This window comes from Pseudophryne corroboree, chromosome 10, assembly GCF_028390025.1.
Source record: "Pseudophryne corroboree isolate aPseCor3 chromosome 10, aPseCor3.hap2, whole genome shotgun sequence".
Lineage (NCBI taxonomy): Eukaryota > Metazoa > Chordata > Amphibia > Anura > Myobatrachidae > Pseudophryne > Pseudophryne corroboree.
In genome coordinates, this window is record NC_086453.1 from 220,237,393 (window position 1) to 220,260,408 (window position 23,016).

General features: G+C 44.1%; 1 protein-coding gene across 1 annotated transcript in view; it reads left to right on the forward strand.

Annotated features, from left to right (window-relative positions):
- Positions 1-23,016, forward strand: part of LOC134966396 (probable glutamate receptor) — a 186,624-nt gene that overhangs the window by 52,123 nt on the left and 111,485 nt on the right. The window contains exon 2 of the mRNA XM_063943093.1: positions 15,596-15,661. Coding sequence (XP_063799163.1) covers positions 15,604-15,661 — 58 coding nt within the window. The 5' untranslated portion in view covers positions 15,596-15,603. The remainder of the gene's footprint in view (positions 1-15,595; positions 15,662-23,016) is intronic.

Genomic DNA, 23,016 nt, shown 5'->3' on the forward strand with positions numbered 1-23,016 from the left:
CGACGTCAGACAAATCTTCAGCCCTTCAAGGACTTCAACTTTTCGGAGACCTGTCTGCAGCCACTCTCTATAAACGGCGTTCCTTTCACCCCATCACGGCAGCTCTCAGGAAGGCGGATATCCCTTATCGCTGGGGTTTCCCCACCAAGCTGCTGATACACCGAGATGGCTCCACAGTCTTTATTTCTACCGCAGATGAAAGAGCAAAGTTGCTCAAATCCTGGAACATTGCGGAACCCTCAGCGGACTCCACACCCCGTCGACTTCAGCAGGACTGGTCCTCGGTGAAGTGAGGTGGCCTGCTCGGGATCAGATAACTTCCACAGATGCTATCTCTCTACTGTTATGACTCTAGTGACTCGCCAGTTATGGTTGTCGGAGTTTGATATGTAGGGTGAGTCTCTGGAGAGACCCTACTGATTCTTCTGATTTCAGTGTCTGTTTCTATGCTTTGTTTCCAGGTAGGACCGTTTTTGTTATGCAATATTTGCTCTTCATGTTCTATTTACATGCATATGTAACTATATGCCCTAATATTACCAAGATGTTTATGTGTTTAGTATAGTTTACAGTATAAAGTATGGCAACGGGTAGGTGCTATGCCACTAACCCCCCCTTTAGCCTACACAGCCGCCATATTATGGCGACTGGTTATGATCTCAAGGGAGATCAATTCAGTTTTGTTTTTTTAATTTTTTTTCTGTCTGCCTTCCTGTTCCCGGAAATGTTTCCCCCCCCCTATCAGGTATATCAATGTAAGCACGGAAATTGGTCAACGGAATTATCAGCTCTATTTGCAATGGATTATGGTTAACATAGTCTCTATCAATGCCAAAGGGCTCAATTCCCCTCAAAAACGAAGAGTAGCCTTGAATTTTTTTTATAAGCTCAAGGCACATGTGGTAGCAGTACAGGAGACACACTTCCAGAGCCAAAATCCCCCCTCCTTCACTAACTCACGTTACCCCCACTGCTATACGGCAAATGGACCCGCCAAGAAAGCTGGCGTGGCTCTTCTTATAGCACAACACTGCTCGTTTGTTCTGTCCGATAAATATGAGGACCCAGACGGGAGATATCTAATCTTAGTGGGCAAACTGGATAATGTAGAGACTACTTTGGTCTCTTGCTATGCACCCAATGCCAAACAAATCCCATTTCTTAGAACCTTCTGTAGAACTCTAAAGAAACATACTAAGGGAGCCCTTTTGATCCTAGGAGATTTCAATATGGTACTGGACCCCGTTATTGACCGCTCCCGTCCGACCCGGGCCCTTCGTAGCAGCCCGCCTCAAGATCCCTCAGGCAAATTTAGCCAACTGCTGGCTGAGTATGCGCTGTATGATGTCTGGAGGGCTAGACACCCGGCAGAGCGCGATTACACTTTCTACTCCCACGTACATAGTTCGTACTCTCGAATAGATTTAGCATTAGCTGATAGATGGACATTAGCGGCTATCAGCAAGATAGACATATTACCTATGTCTTGGTCAGACCACTCACCGCTTATTGTTGTTTGGGATATTAGTAAGAGGGTGGTCCCTCATGGCCCCTGGAGAATGGGCCAACATTTACTGGCCCACCCTGAGGCTCACCAGGCCATCCAGCAATCTCTGGATTTATATTTGACCACTAACCGCCCCGAGGACACATCTGTTTTCACCCATTGGTGTTCTCTGAAGGCCGTGATTAGAGGCTCTGCAATTCAAATCGCGGCTAGACTTAAACGCGACTATAGGAAAAGACACGACTCGGCCGAAAGAGAGGCTGCACGGTTAGAAGCCGCACATAAAAGTAGCCCTGACAATAAATCTCTTTTTAAGCAACTCTTTATTGCCCGTAACAAAGTGAACACCTTTGCCTTAACCGAAGTTCATCGCAACCTGCAGCGGCTAAATCAAAATTATTATAGGCTTGGCAATAGAGCGGGACGGTTATTGGCGCGTAAATTGAGAGGGCGTAGAGCCAAGGAACGCATACATGCTATACATACATCTTCGGGAGTTAAAGTGACTGATCCGGTTGAGATAGCGAATGCGTTTGCTGAATATTATTCGCAGCTGTATAACCTCAGAGATGACCCGGGTACCCCTCAGCCCACTTTGGCAGATATCACTGTTTTTTTGGACGGGCTGTCGCTCCCCACTATAGACGCCCAGACCCGTGAATCCCTTAGCGCCCCTTGGTTACTCGACGAAGTCGAAGCAGCCATAGATTTATGTCCAGTAAATAAAGCCCCCGGCCCGGATGGGTACCCCTCCAGCTTCTACAAAACATTTAAATCAACCCTTGCCCCACTCTTAATGTCAGTCTACAATGAAGCCTCTGACTCCACGTGCTTCCCGAAAGAGATGTTAGAAGCCCGAATAGTTACCATCCCTAAACCAGGAAAATCCCCTACAGTGGTTCAGAATTACCGCCCAATAGCATTGCTGAACACTGACCTTAAATTGTTCGCCAAGATGGTTGCAAATAGGATCTCCCCTCTCCTGCCAAGTTTGATTAACCCTGATCAGGTGGGTTTTGTTCTGGGCAGGCAAGCGTCAGATAACACACGTAGGGTTATTAACTTAGTTGACCGCTGCCAGGCCCGGAGTGAACCTCTCTTGCTTCTCTCCCTCGATGCAGAAAAAGCATTCGATAGGCTCCATTGGGACTACCTGAGGGTTACCCTGGGCCATTTTGGATTTGCGGGTAGGATACTTGACTCCATTTTAGCTTTGTACTCCTCGCCCTCGGCTTCGGTTTTCACTAATGGGTGCAACTCCACTATATTTAATATTACTAATGGGACCCGGCAGGGATGCCCATTATCACCCCTTATTTTTGTACTAGCGGTGGAACCTCTGGCAGAGCGAATTAGGGTGTCGGACTCAATTGTTGGTCCAGAGGTGGGAGGGATACCGCATAAAATCTGTCTTTTTGCGGATGATATTTTGGTGTCTTAGAGAGCCTGAAGCGTCCTTACCTCATTTACACTCTCTTTTAGACTCATATGCAGCGGTCTCTTACTACAAACTGAACGCTACTAAGACTGAGGCCCTCCCTTTGAATATTTCTGACAGCACTCTTAGTCGTCTAAAGACTGACTATAAGTACGCGTGGCAACTTAGATCGCTTAAATATCTGGGTGTTCATATATCTAGGGGGCGAGACCTAATGGGGTGCAACTATGACCCACTCTTTCGTACATTTGAATTGGTAATTAAAGATTGGATGATGCAGGAGGTCTCCTGGGTCGGACGGGTGGCAGCTGCGAAGATGGTCCTCTTACCAAAGTTGATGTACCTCTTTCGTACCATCCCAAGGGCTTTCCCCAAAGATGTTTGTAACAGATTCAATCGTCTATTAACTAAATATATATGGGGGGGCTCAAAGCCGAGAATAGCGAAATCCACATTAACTGCACCTAAATGTGCCGGGGGTGTCGCGTATCCAGATTTAGAGAGATACCATATCGCCTGTTTACTTACCCAGGCTAGAGATTGGTTCACTCAGAGCAATTTTAAACCATGGGTATCCCTGGAACGGGACGCGATATCCCCCTTCACACTACCGGATTTGTTATGGCTGCCCACCAACTCAGTTCCAGCTAGAGTTGCTGAATGCCCTGCAGTACACGCAACCCTGATGGCATGGAAAGAAGTAACTAGGTCTCTCCCTCCTGGTGCTTTGCCCTCCCCCCAGTTGTCCCTCCACGCTATAGCCCTATTGATCCCAGATATGCAACTATACCACTGGCGGGCCTTAGGTCTTACTACTCTAAAAGATGTCCTCCGAGATGGCGCTTTAGTCCCCTTCTCCCTCCTCCAAGAACAGTTTCAGATTCCCAAACAGGATTTTCATAAATATCTACAAGTGCGGCATTGGCTTCAAATCTGCTCTCCATGTCGAGTCCCACATACTGATCTCCCTAAAATACTGATGTCACTCCTATTACCCAGCGGCAACAGGGGAGGCATATCCCGATGGTACCAGCATCTTGTGACCGAGGCCCATCATGGGGCCTTCCCTGCACAGACTAAATGGGAAAAAGACCTCCCTGCGGTCTTCACTGAAGATGTCTGGAGAGACATCTTTAAATCTTGTTTTAGAATTTCTAAATGTGTAAATCACTGTGAAATGTACTACAAATTGGTTCATAGGGTATAGCTAACGCCAGATCGTCTGCATAAAATTTGGCCTGATGTCTCCGCTAGTTGCTGGAGAAATTGTGGGATGGTGGGAGATATTCTACATATATTTTGGTTGTGTCCGGCAATCCGGGCGCTCTGGAGGGAGGTGTTCCTATACATTTCCCATATCTTGGGAGTGGTCCTTGTGCCTGACCCCCTCTTGGCACTTTTCCATTATTATGAGAAGGAGATGTCTAGCGGTGATAGATACCTTTTAGGCCATATCCTTCCTCATAGCCTCTAAAGCCGCCGTTGCCTCTAAATGGAAATCGGCGGTCATCCCCAATATTTCAATGATAGAAAATAAAGTCCATCAACACTATGTTTTTGAAACAGCAGAGGGCAAGTACTCTCCAGGAAATACCGCTATTAACAAGAAATGGATTAAATGGTCCCTTTACAAGGAGGGTTCAGGCCAGATGGGCGCTTCCAGTGCTCCAGTTGCAATTCCAGACCTTTCCGTGCTTCGCTCCCCGGTCCATTCCGGGCATTGATTAGCTAAGTGAGGTGGACCTCTTGTTTTTCACTATACTATGATACCACTGTTGTACTAAGATATCCCTGATACGTATTCCCCCCCCCATGTCTTTATTAGTTCTGTTTTGTATATGTCTCCTTACCCCCATTCAGATTTTGTTTACCGATATAAATATACACGTACATGTAATCTGTATGAAAACTCAATAAAAATGTAATATTAAAAAAAAAAAAAAAGGTAAGAACACTGTTGAAATGTGGGAAGCTTTTAAAATGTTGCTAGACAAATATACACAAGTTAATTCCCATGGGACGCAAAGGCAAGAGTACTAAGTATAAACCGATGTGGCTTAACAAGAAAGTTAGGGAAGAAGTAGGAAAATAGAGGCGTGCATTTAAAGCATTCAAGTCAGATGGGAATATGGGATCATTCCTCTACTATAAGGAATGTAGTAAAAATGCAAAAAGGAAATCAGAACTGCTAAAATTGATAACGAAAAAGCAAATTGCAAAGGAAAGCTGTTTGAGTGAGGAAGAAGTCTGTGAGCGACTATATTAAGACTAATAAATCTCCTGGCCCGGATGAACTTCACCCAAGGGTTTTAATGGAGCTAAGTGAAGAAATAGCAAGGCCTTTGTACTTAATTTTCAGTGATTCAATTACATCTGGATTGGTACTGAGGGACTGGCGAATAGCAGATGTAGTGCCATTATTTAAAAAGGGAAGCAAAACACATCCTGGAAACTATAGACCGGTAAGTCTGATATCTATAGTGGGGAAAATATCAGAAGGTATTTTAAGGGATAGCATTAAGAAAAACTTGGGGTCCTGCAGGAATATCAGTAGGAACCATCAAGGGTTTGTGAAGGATATCTCATGTCAAACAAACTTAATTAGCTTCTATGAGTAAGTAATTGAGAACTTAGACCTGGGAAATGCAGTAGATGTGGTTTATTTAGACTTTGCTAAAGCCTTTGACACTGTGCCACACATGAGGTTGATATACAAACTAAGAGAGCTTGGTCTAAGAAGAAAAACTTGTACTTAGGTCAAAAATTGGTTAGAAAATAGGGAACAGAGAGTTGTGGTCAATGGAAAGTATTCTAACTGGACTAAAGTATTAAGTGGTGTACCTCAAGGGTCTGTACTAGGGCCACTTCTGTTTAACATATCTATAAATGAGCTAGGTGATGGTCTCGAGAGCAAAGTCTCCATTTTTCACAGATGACACTAAACTGTGTAAAATAATTTATTCATATCGAGATGTTGACTGTCTACAGAATGATTTAATCAAACTGGAAGTTTGGGCAGCTAAGTGGAGAATGAGGTTCACTACATGCAATCTATAAATTAAATGGGGAAAATGGAGGGCAATTAGTACTGGAGAAAAATCTGGGAGTGCTCATTGACAATAGACTTAGCAGCAGTGCCCAGTGTCATGGTGCAGCAGCAAAGGCAAACAAGGAATTAGCATGCATAAAATGGGGGATAGAGACAAGGGAAGACAGTGCAATCCTGCCACTGTATAAATCATTGGTACGGCCACATCTGGAATACAGTGTACAGTTCTGGGCACCACACTATAAAAAAAGACATATTGGAACTTGATAAAGTTCAGGGAATAGGTACAAAATTGAATAAGGGCTTAGAGTCGTTGGATTATAATGAAAAGCGAACTAAGGGCCTGATCGCAGCAGCAAACTCTTTCTCTAATGGAGAAAACCATGGGCCTAATTCATGTCGATGCCGCAGGACCACACATCGGTATCACAAGCTGTATACACGCGGTGTGATATGCACTATATTTTCCTGTGATATGGACTATATAGTCCATACCACAGGAAAATCGCACCTGCATGTATGCACCTTTAGAGTAGATATGAATAATATTTACAAATACATTAGGGGATAATATAGGGAATTATTAGGCGATTTGTTTATCTGAGATCTGTACACAGGACACGTGGCCACCCCCTAAGGTTAGAGGAGCAGACTTTTCATACCCAGCAAACAAAGGTTTTCGTCACAGTAATGGCAGTAAAGATATGGAATTCTCCGCGGGAGAAGGTTGTAATAGCTGACTCAACTGAAAAGTTTAAGAAAGGGTTAGATAAAATTTTTACAGAAAAAGAAATCCAAGGATACAGCCTTTAAGAATGAGATAAATTATAGGTTGAACTCGATGGACAAATTGTCTTATATCAACCGCAACAACTATGTTACTAAGGGGGTCATTCCGAGTTGTTCGCTCGGTAAAAATCTTCGCATTGCAGCGATTTTCCGCTTAATGCGCATGCGCAATGTCCGCACTGCGACTGCGCCAAGTAAATTTGCTATGCAGTTAGGAATTTTACTCACGGCTTTTTCATCGTTCTGGCGATCGTAATGTGATTGACAGGAAATGGGTGTTACTGGGCGGAAACAGGCCGTTTTATGGGCGTGTGGGAAAAAACGCTACCGTTTCTGGAAAAAACGCAGGAGTGGCCGGAGAAACGGAGGAGTGTCTGGGAGAACGCTGGGTGTGTTTGTGACGTCAAACCAGGAACGACAAGCACTGCAATGATCGCAGATGCCGAGTAAGTCTGTAGCTACTCAGAAACTGCTACGAGGTGTGTAATCGCAATATTGCGAATACATCGTTCGCAATTTTAAGATGCTAAGATTCACTCCCAGTAGGCGGCGGCTTAGCATGAGCAAATCTGCTAAAATCCGCTTGCGAGCGAACAACTCGGAATGACCCCCTATGTTAGCAGCAAGTGATATGTGTGCAGACGGCCTATCGCACACCTTATATACCCACCAAGCCAGCGCACGTCATTTGACATACTTCATGGGATACGCGCTGCCGACGTGAAATGTAGGAGGTGGTTATAATAATGTGACTCAACCATGTGTGTGTGCAGAGCCGGCCATAGGCATAGGCTAACTAGGCAATTGCCTAGGGCATTTGATATGCCTAGGGGCATCAGCAGCTTCTGCTGATTAAAATGATATGCGGCATGCCTATATTCTGTGTGTAGCATTTCATATGCAGATGCAGCCAGTCTCACACAGTATATAGGCATGCTGCATATCATTTTAATTAGCAGAAGCTGCTTGTGCATCCTAGCCACATAGCAATGCAAATAAGATGTATTTTCATTAAAAAAATGTGCCCGACGTTAGCATTGAGGCAAGATTTATGAGGACACATCTGTATCCAAGCAGAGGCAGAGGTCACAGTGTTAGTGGCAGTGTGAGTGCTGTGTGCATGTGAGTGGGTTGGATGTGCAGTAGTGTTCGGAATATGTGTAAGGAGCATTATGTGTGTCATGTAAAAATGCATTAATAATGTGCAACATATGTGTAAGGGGCACTATGTGTGTCATTATGTGTATAAGGGCATTAATAATGTACGGCATATGTGTAACAGGGTACTACTGTATGTTTGTCATTATGTGTATAGGGGCACTAATAATGTGCAGCAAATGTGTAGGGGGCACTATGTGTGTCATTATGTGTATAATGGCATTAATAATGTGCAGCATATGTGTAAGGGACATTATGTGTAAAAGGGCATTAATAAAGGTTGTTATAATGTGTAAGGCGCATAATGTTTATAAGGACATTAATAATGTGTCTCATATGTGTAAGGGGCATTACTGTATGGCATTATGTGTATAAGGTGCTCTACTATGTGGTATTGCATATAGAAAGGGCACTACTGTGTCGTCTAATGTGAATAAAGAGCAATAGGTTGTGGTGTAATGTGAATAAGGAGCAATTCAGTGTGATGTAATGTGAATAAGGGGCTCTACTGTGAGGAGTAATGTTTATAAGGTAAAGTAATACTGCTGTGGGATGTAATATGAATTATGGACACTATCGCATGATCAAATGTAAATAAAGTTGCAGTACTGTGTGGCGTAATTGGAATTGGGGTTACTATTGTGTGGTCATGCCCCTTGTCAGCAAAACCACACCCCTTTTTGGGCTGTGTGCTAAATGTGCGAACTGTTCCTATTTAAAATATAGGGGGTACAAACACCAAAATAAGGACTGCTATGGATGAGGGGTGGTGGTGCTGGGAAAGAGGTGAAAGGTCAGAGGTGGAACCAGCGGTGGTGCTAGGGGGCACCAGCCAAAATCTTGCCTAGGGCATCATATTGGTTAGGGCCGGCTCTGTGTGTGTGTGTATATATATTGTGTGTATGTATATATATATATATATATATATATACTGCTAAAAATAAATAAAGAGCACACTAAAATAACACATCCTAGATCTGAATGAATGAAATATTCTTATTAAATACTTTTTTCTTTACATAGTTGAATGTGCTGACAACAAAAGCACACACAAATTATCAATGGAAATCAAATTTATTAACCCATGGAGGTCTGCATTTGGAGTCACACTCAAAATTAAAGTGGAAAAACACACTACAGGCTGATCCAACTTTGATGTAATGTCCTTAAAACAAGTCAAAATGAGGCTCAGTAGTGTGTGTGTGGCCTCCACATGCCTGTACTATTATTATTATTATTATTATTATCATCCTTTATTTATATGGCGCCACAAGGGTTCCGCAGCGCCCAATTACAGAGTACATATGCACATAATCAAAACAGGAAAACAGTGACTTACAGTTGATGACAATTTAGGACAAGTACAGGGTAACTAAGCATAACTACACCAGTAAATGACAGAGATAAGTTCCAGGTGGCCAAAAAACTGCTTGATTTGGGCAGTTGAGGATTATTAAAGTAAGAAAAGGATAAGCACATGAGGGAAGAGGGCCTGTATGACCTCCCTACAACGCCTGGGCATGCTCCTGATGAGGTGGCGGATGGTCTCCTGAGGGATCTCCTCCCAGACCTGGACTAAAGCATCTGCAAACTCCTGGACAGTCTGTGGTGCAACGTGGCGTTGGTGGATGGAGCTGACACACTCCAGCCACATGAGGTCTAGCATTGTCTTGCATTAGGAGGAACCCAGGGCCAACCGTACCAGCATATGGTCTCACAAGGGGTCTGAGGATCTCATCTTGGTACCTAATGGCAGTCAGGCTACCTCTGGCGAGCACATGGAGGGCTGTGTGGCCCCCCAAAGAAATGCCACCCCACACCATTACTGACCCACTGCTAAACCGGTCATGTTGCAGGCAGCAAAACATTCTCCTTGGCGTCTCCAGACTCTGTCACGTCTGTCATATGTGCTCAGTGAGAACCTGCTTTCATCTGTGAAGAGCACAGGGCGCCAGTGGCGAATTTGCCAATCTTGGTGTTCTCTGGCAAATGCCAAACGTCCTGCACAGTGTTGGGCTGTAAGCACAACCCCCACCTGTGGACGTCGGGCCCTCATACCACCCTCATGGAGTCTGTTTCTGATCGTTTTAGTAGACACATGCAAATTTGTGGCTTGCTGGAGGTCATTTTGCAGGGCTCTGGCAGTGCTCCTCCTGTTCCTCCTTGCACAAAGGCGGAGGTAGCGGTCCTGCTGCTGGGTTGTTGCTTTCCTACGCCTCCTCCACGTCTCCTGATGTACTGGCCTGTCTCCTGGTAGCGCCTCCATGCTCTGGACACTACGCTGACAGACACAGCAAACCTTCTTGCCACAGCTCGCATTGATGTGCCATCCTGGATGAGCTGCACTACCTGAGCCACTTGTGTGGGTTGTAGACTCCGTCTCATGCTACCACTAGAGTGAAGGCACCGCCAGCTTTCAAAAGTGACCAAAACATCAGCCAGAAAGCATAGGAGCTGCAGAACCTGCAGAACAACTCCTTTATTGGGGGTGTCTTGCTAATTGCCTATAATTTCCACCTGTTGTCTATTCCATTTGCACGACAGCATGTGAAATTGATTGTCAATCAGTGTTGCTTCCTAAGTGGACAGTTTGATTTCACAGAAGTGTGATTGCCTTGGAGTTACATTGTGTTGTTTAAATGTTCCCTTTATTTTTTTGAGCAGTATATATATATATATATATATATATATATATATATCTGTTCAAACACTTAAATGACAAAATCTTTTCCCCGAAAACAGATCAAAAATTGTCGGGGTTTTTTTTATGAGTGAATTAGGTGAAGAACGTATTTAATCTTATCCAGAATAATTGTATTGAAAAAAGAAAGAAAATAGTTTTTTATAAAAACATCAGAACAGCGATTGACACCATCGGAACTTTGGGAACCATTGCGACCATTGTGACTTCCATTTTTTATGCCGACACAGCCATCATGGAACACAAGGAGGCTTGGGGGGTAATTTAAACTACCCCAGCAGCTGCTGTTGTCTGCAGCCGCTGGGAGGGAAATCCTGCCGTGCTGACCAATCAGCAGCATGGCAAACACTGGGGGAGGGTATGGGGAGACAGAGGGAACTTCCGGTCCCTTTGAGAGCAGCAACAGGGGTAAGTTTCCCTTCCCTGCAGCTGCACTCACTGTCTAACTGATTGGTCGCATCCTGTGCAACCAGGTCAGATAAAGCACTTGCTGGTGTGGTCGCATCTGATGCGACCATGCCAGGCAAGTGGTTAAATCACACACACTATCACATCAAGTAATAGGGTGCCGATCACACTGGCATAATAGAAAACTGTACAAATAATATGACTTCTGCAGGGGCTCAATAACTGGTGTTCTGGTCTTATTATTGAGCCTCTGGAGGGGTCATAACATTTGGACAGTTATATGTGATATGTATATACCCAGATACATTTTCAATGTTTCAGTTTATTTCAATTGTGGTCTGGAATATTGTATACAGGAATACGTCATAAGGAATATGACTATAATTAAAATAAACCGAAACGTCGAAAAATAGGGGGTCACGTGCCCCGGGTGCTGGGCTCTAGGGGGCGCCAATGAGCCCAGTTCATCTGTATGAATAGCTTCCGCTAGCTCCCCGACAGCAACTGACCTGCTGTAGGAAGCCAGCAGCACTAGACGCGGCTCTCTGTCATGACGTCGCACGCGCATGTGACGTCACACGCGCGCACCCGGCTAGAGAGAGCACGGAGCTGGAGGCGGGAGTCTCTGGTGCCGGCGGCCGCGGCTAAACTATCAAATCCTGGCTGCATGCGCACAAAAAAAGTAGGTGCGTGCTGCGGGCGGCTACCTCCACACTGTGGACCACTGCTGGCTGCAGAGTACACAGCACTGAGGGGGGACTTAATAAATATACACTGACTGGCTCACTGACATGTGACATTTTTTTTAAACCAGTATCCCACATTTATATATATGTGTGTGTGTGTGTGTGTGTGTATATATATATATATATATATATATATAAAATATATTTTATATTATATATACAGTATGTGTATCTATATGTATATATATTATACTGTATGTGTATATATGTATATGCATATATATATATATATATACATATAATGTCTATTTTATATATATATATATATATATATATATATATATATATATATATACACATATATATACAGAATGATCCGGCACTCCAGCAGGCCCTCGGCTGCAAATGCTGATGTGCTCACGGTGCCTTCCTTATGGACACAATAGCCCCCAATGTAACAAGCGGATGGAGGCGGCACTCAGAGACTTTTCAATATTAAACGTGAACAAGTTTAATGGTGCATCTATGTTTCGGAGCCGACGGGTCTACGGCTCCGAAACGTAGATGCACCATTAAACTTGTTCACGTTTAATATTGAAAAGTCTCTGAGTGCCGCCTCCATCCGCCTGATATATATATATATATATATAATATTTATATAAATATATATTATACACATATAGATATATAAATATATCGGCACTCAGGCAGGTCTTTTGAAGTGTTACAAGTATATTGTCAGGTGTCACATCAAACAAGCAATGTTCCGGGGCCCGTAGCCTCTCCTTTGCCCCTTTGGGCTACGGGCCTCGTAACATTGGCTTATATGATGTGACACCTGACAACATACTATTTAGTACAGAGGGCACGTGGGCCATTGCTACCATTGTTAGGGGTGCCGGACACCAAGGACTAATATATATATATATATATATATATATATATATATATATATATATATAGCAATACATAGTCAGCGGCACTCCATATTTTTATTTATTATTTTATTTATTTATGTTTTATTAAAAAAAAATATTATTTTTTGGGTGGGGTGGGGTGGGGGGCGCCAAATTACTGTCTTGCCCCGGGTGACAGAAATTCTAGTTTCGGCCCTGCTAACATTCCCTGAATTCAGATGAATTACAGTTTGAAGTGTTAATATTAGGTGAGTGCTGAATTTGTATTATTTATTTATTTATATATATAAGTATATATATATATATATATATAAAAAAATATAATTATAATAGAACACAGTTGTTGCTCATAATTCAGTCCGTCTCACACATCGCTCTGCGGAACTACAAGTCCCATAATTTTTTTGCTGTTGCAAAGAATAGCAGACTGTCCCTTCTAACAGAGGGATTCCAATATAGGGGGTCATTCCGACCCGTTCGCACGCTGCAGTTTGTCACCACGGTGCGAACAGGTCGGAACTGCGCATGCGCTGCAGACGCATTGTGATGCCGCCAGCGGGAAAAGTGATCACAGCAGCGATTGCAAGAAGACTGACAGATAGAGGGCGTTCCAGGGCGTCAACTGACCATTTTCCAGGCGTGGTGAGGCGAACGAAGGCATGTCCAGGCGTTTGGAGGGCGGATGTCTGACATCAATTCCGGGACCTTTGTCGTTGGATCCGTCGCACAGGGTAAGTAAGTCTCACCCTGGTCTTGTTTTGCGGGAATTTTTTTTTTTAGCATAGCAGGGCTGCACAAGCGTTAGCAGCCTTGCTATGCTATAATACACTCCCCATAGGCGGAGTCAAGTTGATCGCATGAGCAGCAAAAAGTTGCTACATGCGATCAACTCGAATGACACCAGTACCCACAGATGGTTATTAAAATCTAAAATCAATCAAAGAAAAGGGCGCTCCATAGTGCATGAATCCGTTTTAATAGGTAAATTTATTACAACAATTTCCACACACAATTTACAGAAAACGTACCAAAGCAGGCGGTATCAACCACCGTACGTATAAATGTTTTATCAAAGATAAAAGGACTTCACCGCATCCGGGGAATCTCACCACCTCGCAGTAGTCCTCGCGCTAGGCCATGTTCCTACGCGTTTCATCATCCAAGACTTCGTCATCTGTATATATAGAATCTCCAACCCCATTAATTCCTGTGTTTGCCCCTGAAAACCCCCACTGGGGCAACTACTATCACGTGGCATATGTGTAAGGTGCACTTCTGTATGGCATATGTGTTAAGGTTCCCATACACTAGACAATATTATGAGCGATTTGCCCATTTTTGATGGCTCGGAACTACAAATTGTTCATAATAGTGCAGATCGTTCATTGTCTGTGAACGATCCTGGTGCGCGGTCCCACTGGTTGTTGGTCGGAGCTTCTGATCTTCCCTGCTGCAGGGAAGATCTAAAGCTATAGTCAACGACAGCATGATCCTGGATGTAGCCACTCCCAGATCTTAAAGATATATCATGTGTATTGTACTATATCGTTTGCCCAGGAGTGCTGGGGAGCTGCTGGGGGAGTTTAGTGGAAATCGTTAATGAGAAATCATCATTTACAGGTCATCTAGTATTTTAAGGGGCACTACTGCTGTGTGGTATAATGTGTAAGGGGCACTACTGCTGTGTGGTATAATGTGTAAGGGGAACTACTGTGTGGCATAATGTGTATAAGGGATAATACTGTGTAGAGTAATGTGAATAAGGAGCTCTAGTGTGTGGCTTAATGTGTATAAGGGGTGCTACTGTTAGGAATAATGTGTATAAGGGGTACTACTGGGAAGCATAATGTGTATAAGGGGTACTACTGTGTGGTGTAATGTGAACAAGGGGACTACTGTGTGATGTAAAGTAAATAACAGACACTAGTGTGTGATATATTATGAATAGGAGACACTAATATGCAGTGTAATGTGAGTAAGGGGCACTACTATGTAATTGAGTAATTTGAATTGGTGGTATTATTGTGTGGCCATGCCCCTTTACCATGAGGACATGTTACTTTTTTGGTTGCTGCCCCTACATAAAACATGGGACGGTACCAGTGTTTGTACAAGCACAAAGCACCAAAACGTGGGGGGCGTCAGTCACTTACTTTGACGGGGCGCTCAGACCATCCAATCCTTTGCAGCCACACACTACATAAACCTGCTCAGCTACAGTACAATGCTGATCATTTTTTACGAAGTACAAGGTAAGCTTCAAATAGTTAGTATTCTCTAGCTTAGAATTCTGTAGCTTTCTATGTAAGGGTAGATAGTTCAATGAATAGAGTGTCTGACTGCAATGCCACAGGCGATGGGTTTGATTCTTGGGTATGTCAGCATCTTGAAATGTAATAAAGGACAGTGTGACTGAATAACAAAGAGCTCTCAAGTTCATGAATGTCGTACAGGTATTAGTGACGAAGGGGCAGGAGGAAGGAGACGGGCGGTCAGGAGATGCTGAGCTTCAAAAAGGGAAGATGCTACAAGTGAAAGTAAAACAGATAATTGACAAGTGCTGCCAACAGCGCCCCCTACCCTGCAACGCTATGTGCGGTGGTACACTTCGCACATACCTAGTTACGTTGCCGAGTTAGTAATGTAAGTCCTTAATCAGCAGCGTATTGAACTTCATTATTTGTATCTCTCTTGCAAAATGTTTCTGTATATTGATATTAATAATTGTTGCATTTCATGTAAATGGGACAAATTTTTGTATTGCACAGTATCAAACCTGGGTGTGTGATTGTAGTAAATCCAAGAACTTCTAATTATTTGATGTGAAACAAGAAAGATATCCTTAGTAACAAGCATAATACAAATCCATGGTAACACAATGCAGTGGTATGCAGTGTGCATATAATGGACTGATGTGTTTTTTTTTCCTTTGTTTTGTACAGATTCAGCTATGGAGCAATCTCTGATCCTGATTCTTGCAGTTTCGGTGCTGTTGTTGGGACACACAGGTCTGTATAATGATTTATGTAACCTGTCATATGTCTTAATTATCAGTACTGCTGTCAACAAAGATCTAACGAATGATAGAGCAGATGTTGTTTATTCTAACCAATATATCTTCTGTAATAGGAATGCTCTGTGGGTGCTGACTTTAGCTGTTACACATCACAATGTTTCACATTTTTAAATGGGTTGTGGAGTGGCACTCCTGAGATAGTCATTTATTGAAGTGGCTCTCCTGTTCTACTGCGTTTACAACAAACAAATGCTGAGCTGAAGAATCTATCCAAAATTCATTGCTCAACCTTGGGCATGGCCTTAGCTGAGTGTAAGAGACTTCACAAAAAAAGAAGTGACATGTTTCCTTAAAAAATCCCAAGTTTAAAAGTGCCGATACACTAGACGACCTATAAATTATGATTTCTCGTTAACAATTTCCCTTGAACTCCCCTGGCAGCTCCCCAGCAGTCCTGGGCAACGATATAGTACAACACACATGATATAGCTTAAGATCTGGGATTGTCTAAATCCAGGCGCATGCTGTCGTTGACTATGGCTTCAGATCTTCCCTGCAGCAGAGAAGATCAGAAGCTCCAACCAATGATCAGCGGGACCACACATAGTGATCGTTATCATTCTCAGACACTGAACAATCTGTACTATTATGAACGATTTGTAGTTCCGATCTGTCGGAAATGGCCAAATCGCACATAATATCGTCTAGTGTATGGGCACCTTAACAGTCTCTGACATGGAGCTCAGGACATGTTTCTCCTAATGCAGAGGTGTTGTCTTCTGTCGTTAACCCAGGTAATAGCTGGAATAGGCAACAGAGAGACAACCATAGCAGAAGAGTCAGGTGACACTAAACTTAATTCCTTAACAGATACTCTTGAACTTCAGACTGTACATTGGCAACTTGAATACTTGCTGCAAGGATCCTGGTCTGGGTGGACTTTCGAGAGCCCATTATAGGAAATTGTTGATATTTGAAATTTTGAGTCTCCACCTACAATTATTTTACAACTTTGTGCAGCATCTCCAAAGCAATACGCCCGCATCTCTGTAATCCTTACTGGTGAAGAAGCTTCTCCATTGTGACATTAAGAGCCTAATTCAGAGTTGGACGCAGAAGCGCCTGCAGCTACGCATATTGGTGGCCGCCCATCTGCGACTTTATGCAGATGCCACTACAAACTCCTTCTCTTGTGTTCATCCGTGCATCCAGGACTTGAGATGCCCTCTTTTAGCGTCCGTAAGGCTGTAATACCGATTGGTGAGTCCTTGGACCATCTGTGCATTTGACCATCTGTGTATGCAACACTTTCACCGACATGCTCAAAACACTCTTATTACACCACCCCTATACTTGGGGATTTACCTGACCTTTCTTTCATGAAAATTTCCCACCTCTATTCTCCAGAATGCAGGTTGAATTCACATCCTGGAATTGTCTTATTATCTCGTGGCTGAGTAGCCTTCAAGATGAATATTATACCAAAGGGTCAGATCCTCCATGTAGCTGTTCCCGCTTCCTTCCTTAGTAACATTCAAAAAGCCTTTGTCCACTTTATTTGGAACCACAGACTCCCAAGGGTTACAGCCAAAGTCCTGGGGAGGTCGTTTCCAGGAGGTGGTAGAGGACTTCCTGATGTCAAATTCTCTGGCCTCCAATGTGTCCCACATTATTGCTTCCCACTTTCCCTTGGGCTCTACCTCATGTCTTGATATTGAATTGGCCTATGTTAATCTCTCAGATTTGACTCCCACTATGGGGCCTATCCTCTGCAAATGACTCCCAACTTTCCACTATCAAATTTAATACCAAATGCTGGGATTTCTACTATCTCAAAATTTATCTTATTTCCCCAGCATCTACCTTGACTCCTATTTTGCACAACCCCTGTTTCCCCCTGGATCCTCTACTGCAAGGTCCCATAATTGGACTCAGGTAGGGTTTAAATTCCTTACTGATTTTTCCAACCAGGGTCAGAGGTTATCCCTGACAGAACCACAAGATGAAGCCCAGTCCCAGATAATTAACCCTTTTGAATTTCTTAAAATTCACCAATTTCTACACTCCCTATCCCTACACTCCGAGCTCTTACCCCCTTTGAAACTCTGTGTAGACAACGCCCCTTATCTAGGGGCTTAATTTCCCAGTTTTATGCCCTTTTTCGAGATAATCCCCACTCTTTGGACCTCATCCAGATGATGAGGCCTGGGACAACATGACACTGGGGCTACACAAGAGCTTTATAGCAACCAAAATAACAGAGACTGCATACAAAATATGTTGTTGCTGGTACTATTCTCCTGAGAGATTTAATAAAATGTTCTAATCCTCCTCATCCAATTGTTGGCGTGGTTGTGGCTGTGGGTTGTGGAAATCCCTGGTACCAAAAGGTCCCAGAATAGTTTTGATGTGCTACCCCCCTGGACCTCTACAAATTTTCCAGAAAATTGTCCACGTACATTTTGGCAGTGGCAAAATACCTGATTGCTGTAAATTGGAAAAAGACATCTCCCCTGCTACTCTCTGCACTTAAGACCAGTGCTCGAAGTATGCCAAGGAGTACTCTGTAAGGGGAAGAGAGCAGAGCGGGGGGTGTAATGGGTGAGGTATACTGTAATGGGTGAGGGGTGTAGTGCTGATATGGGAGATGGGTGCTGTGATGGGTGAGGGGTGCTGTGAAGGGAGAGGGTGCTGTGCTGGGAGAGGAGCAAAGAGGGAGGACAGAAGACTGTACGAAAGAACAAGGAAAAGCCAGTCATTGGAGGATCCCCCGTGGAAAAAAGAAGAGGAGGCGTCCCTGGCAAGGACAGGCCAGTGGCCGAAGCAATAAATAAAGGTCCCCACTGCAGCCTGTATCAGGTGATCCCTAGACCACCAGGGTAGTTGGGCACTAGGCCCATAGATGCAGTCAGGAATCAGGCCTGTGGTGCATGTTAGGCAGGCAGTCAGCCCATGCCCCTGGTAAGTGACACTGGGCATTAGGCCCAGGTCACTGTGCCATTATTTTGAAATGGGGTGATTGGGGCTCAGGATTTGGGCCTACCTAAATAAATCCCCTTGATATTTCCATAGCCCCACTTCAAAATTTCCACTTTGACCACAGCTTAAGACCAAGATTTGCCTTGTTTTAGCCATGGAGGAAATAACATATTACCTTTACGATTGAGGACATGTTTTTACCCTAGTTTGGGCTCCTTGGTTGTTTGTATGGCGTAAAGCCCCATCCCATTCCTCTCCTGAGTGAGAACCTCATACATGGAACCATGGGCAGCCCATGATGTTTCCTCTTCAGTTCTTTATTTCTACCTCCTATGCTGTTGTTTTCTCTTATTTTTGGATACTTCTCGTGTATCTTCGCTTACAGTACTGTATGGTATGGTATGATACTCGGATCACTCTTCGCAACCCCATACCTACTTCCCACAGGAATGAGTGGTGCGTGGGAAATTTGCTATATATTAGAAGCCCCCTATTGGGCCAATGATAATGAATGGGCTTGTTAAAACATGAGTAAACTAGCATAACCGCTTCTGTTACATGCCCATTTCGGGTGATGAATAGGCCTCTTTAAGTAGAGGTGGTTTAAAAGAGTAGAAGGCCCATGTGCAGGCTCCGATCAGGCCCCCTCACTGTGCCAGAGTCTACAGCACATGAGTAGGTCTCCGGGAAACTGCAACGGGCACCATGTTCCTGGGAGCATCTTTACGGCGCATGTGCGGATCACTGGGAAATGGTCACGGCGGCCATTTTCCTAGGGCTGGCCCGTCACAGCAATAAGTTTATTTATATGGGTTCAGGATGTGTGGTGTGTGGGCTTTCCTGGACCCAGGGGCCCGTCTGTACCCGGTATAGATATGCCAGTGCCTATTAGTGTTCTAAATTATATCTTAATTGATCTGATTCACATCTTCATGCACAGCTGTCTGCCATTTCCATTTATTTGCTCCTAAAACGTGTTTTAATAGAATATAGATTCTCACAATAGTATATAGTTATTATTTACAATAATACTACTATAATAATAATAATAATAATAATAATATATGCATTTATGCAGAGCGTAGCTCAGTTTATCTTCCCTTTACAGAAAATTCCGTAAAAGAAAAATAATTTATGCAAAAAATATATATGTGCATATAAACTGTAGTTCAGATAAAAATAAAGTGAACTCAAAAGTATCTCAGTTGATCACAACAAAAACAAACCGTGTTTCCAGCTGAAAGTTCATCTATGCATTTGAGACCAGTTGCTAAGGAGAATTAAATTGTTCTTGGTAACAAGACATATCACACAATCTTGGCTAACACACTGCTGCAGTGTCTCAATGAAGAGATAAACTCTCCCGGAGTAATGATATTTTGAACTTATAGTTAATCAAGTGTCCTCTCTGTTTTAATGTACAGAATCTGGAAGTCTACCCGTTATGTATGTACAGTCATGCAGCCATTTTGTAGACTAGAACTATATTCCGTTTATCCATTGACCAGTAACTAGTGACATTACTAGGACATGAGGCATTAGGAGCCTTATGTGTCACAATCTGCATTAAAAATGTGGATGTAATAAAATAATTTTGCCTAAATTCGCAAAGTGAAGATTAACATTTTCACACGAATTTAGCAATACGCTCTTGTTGTTACACGGGGTAAGACAAGAGCTCGTCCTGGCAAAGTGCTGGAAGCAGAGTGATAGCTTATGCGTCACTGGCAGAGGGATCCCTCTCTGAAAGAATTTGCCATACAGACAGAGGGATCCCTCTCCGAAAGAATTTGCCATACATAGAAACCTACTGTATGGGGTTTCCGCCAGGGGTGTTTTAACTGAGGAGGGGGCCCGTATGCAGACTCCGGATGGGCCCCCTACTCTCCACGATGCAGTTTGCTCTGTCATTGTGCTGCAGTCTACTGCGCATCCGCAGGTCACCGGAAACATGGCGGCCTCAGTGGTGCCCCTAGTGGTTGGTGCCCATAGGCAGTTGCCTAATGGTAGAACTGGCCCTGTGTACATCAGCGTGTCTGTGAGTTTATACTTATACCGATACTGCCCTTCCCATGTGTACATCAGTGTGTCTGTGACTTTATGCTTATACTGCTACTGCCCTTCCCCAGTGTACATCAGTGTGTCTAAATGTGCAAGAACTGAAATGACCACTTTGAGTGTACTTAGATTAGATGCTGAAGAACCCTTTTTGATGTGTCTTTAGATGCAATCATCGGTTGTACCATTGAAACTTGCACTAGTCATGTACTAGGTGCAGATTCATAATTAGAGTGGAGCCACCAATGTGAGCAACTAAGCATCTGAGTTTGCAGCCTGCGACATTCCCACAATACTTCCATAAGCCCCATTTTACTTTAAACTTGCCTTGTGGTTTTTTACAGTTCCTCTGTGAGAACAAGTGAAGTACTGTAATTACTGCTCCAGTCAGGGTCACCTGTGTAAGACTAGTGGCACACTTAAGCTGGGTACACACTTGTCCAATCCTCGGGAGATCCGATTCCCAACTGACCGGTTTGCTAGACATTGGACAAGTGTGTACCCTCTGCCGACTGACCCACGCACCCCGATCCAGATCGCTTGTCGGGACTCCAGCCGACCAGTACTGTAGTAGTGTGTAGGCTGCTGAGACTGGATCTCGGGTCCTGGCAGCACAGCACACTAAAAGCATGGCAGCAGTTCGGGATCTGGAGGGACTCGTGGAGGGTGTGGCAGCAGGACAAAACACTATACCTGGTTGGGCGCAACTTCCCATTTAAAAAATGATGCCATGGGGCCATTCTAAAATTCAACCCAATCATGGCTCGCCATGTCATCTTCAGTCAGTGCAAGGCAGCTGGTGTTAGTCAAACGGCAGAGGAGAGGGGCGATAAAGAGTCCCTGAAGATAGAAGATGCTATGCAAAAGAGCTTAAAGGCCACCGCACCCAGGTGAAGGTGCTGGCTAATAAAATATTAAAACATTCGGTGTCATGTTTTTATTTGAATATTTCTTTTACAGGGGGCCTACAGGTACCACAAGAGGAGGCTTGCTGGGACCTGTCATCCCCCTGGAAAAGACAGTATTTTTCTAATTGTCACTTATGGACCATTAACTCGGCACCCACAGCCCTGGCCTTGAGTGCCCTGGAGGGGGGGGTCTTTATTGGGGGCCCCACTTTCCCATGAGTCCTGACTAGTTAGGAGGGATGAATGCTTCGGCCATGGGACCCCTTCAGGTGTGTCCCCTGTCTGTGGCATTAACTCCCTGCTAGTGGAGCCCGGTGCTGGTTCTGAAAATATGGGGGACCCCCTACTTGTTTTGTTCCCCTATAGTTTTAGAAACAGGGCCAGTTCCAAGTGCCTGGTGCTGGTTCATTAAATATGGGGACCCCCCACACATTTTGTTCCCCATATTCTTTGGACCAGGGCCAGTTTAAAGAGCCCAGGTTGGTTATGCCCTTGCCTTTAGGGACCACACATTTGGTTTTTTTTTTTAAAGGAACATTAAAATGCCCCATCCCAATTAACCATTATAATTACATTCATTATTAATAAATCCCTTCTTCTCCAGCCAAAATGATATTTTTTCAGCAGAATGTTTCACCAGACACAGATTGATCTGCTGAAAAATTGGACAAGTGTGTAGCGAGGATTGGATGTATAATCTGTGAGGGGTGGTCTTCTGTATGCCGGCGGTCGGACTCCCGGCGCTCAGTATACCGGCGCCGGGAGCCCGACAGCCGGCATACCGACACTTATTTTCCCTCATGGGGGTCCACGACCCCCATAGAGGGAGAATAAAATAGTGTGGCACGCGTAGCGCGCCACCGTGCCCGTAGCGTGGCGAGCGCAGCGAGCCCGCAAGGGGCTCATTTTTCGCTCACCACGCTGTCGGTAAGCCGGCGGTCGGGCTCCCGCCGCCGGGATGCTGGTCGCCGGGAGCCCGACCGCCGGCCAGCCGTAGTGAACCCTCTGTGAGCAGGTCTACAGAAGGATTGTATAAACCAGGCCTGGCCAACCCGTGGCTCTCCAGCTGTTGTAAAACTACAAGTCCCATCATGCTTTGCTACAGTTTTGCTATTAGGGAAGGCTAAAACTGTGGCAGGGCATGCTGGGATGTGTAGTTTCACAACATCTGGAGAGCCACAGGTTGGCCAGGCCTGGTATAAACAGTCTGGTCTGCTGAGGACGTGTGTAGCCAGCTATAAATATATATATATATATATATATAGGTACTGTAGTGTAATATACTCTCATTCTGCTTCCCTCTTAGCAAGAACTGAAACAAACACAATATACAACAATAGTGAGTGAGCACCTGAATGCTCAAGGTGTAATAGTGTTTTTTGATTATTGATATATGCAAGAA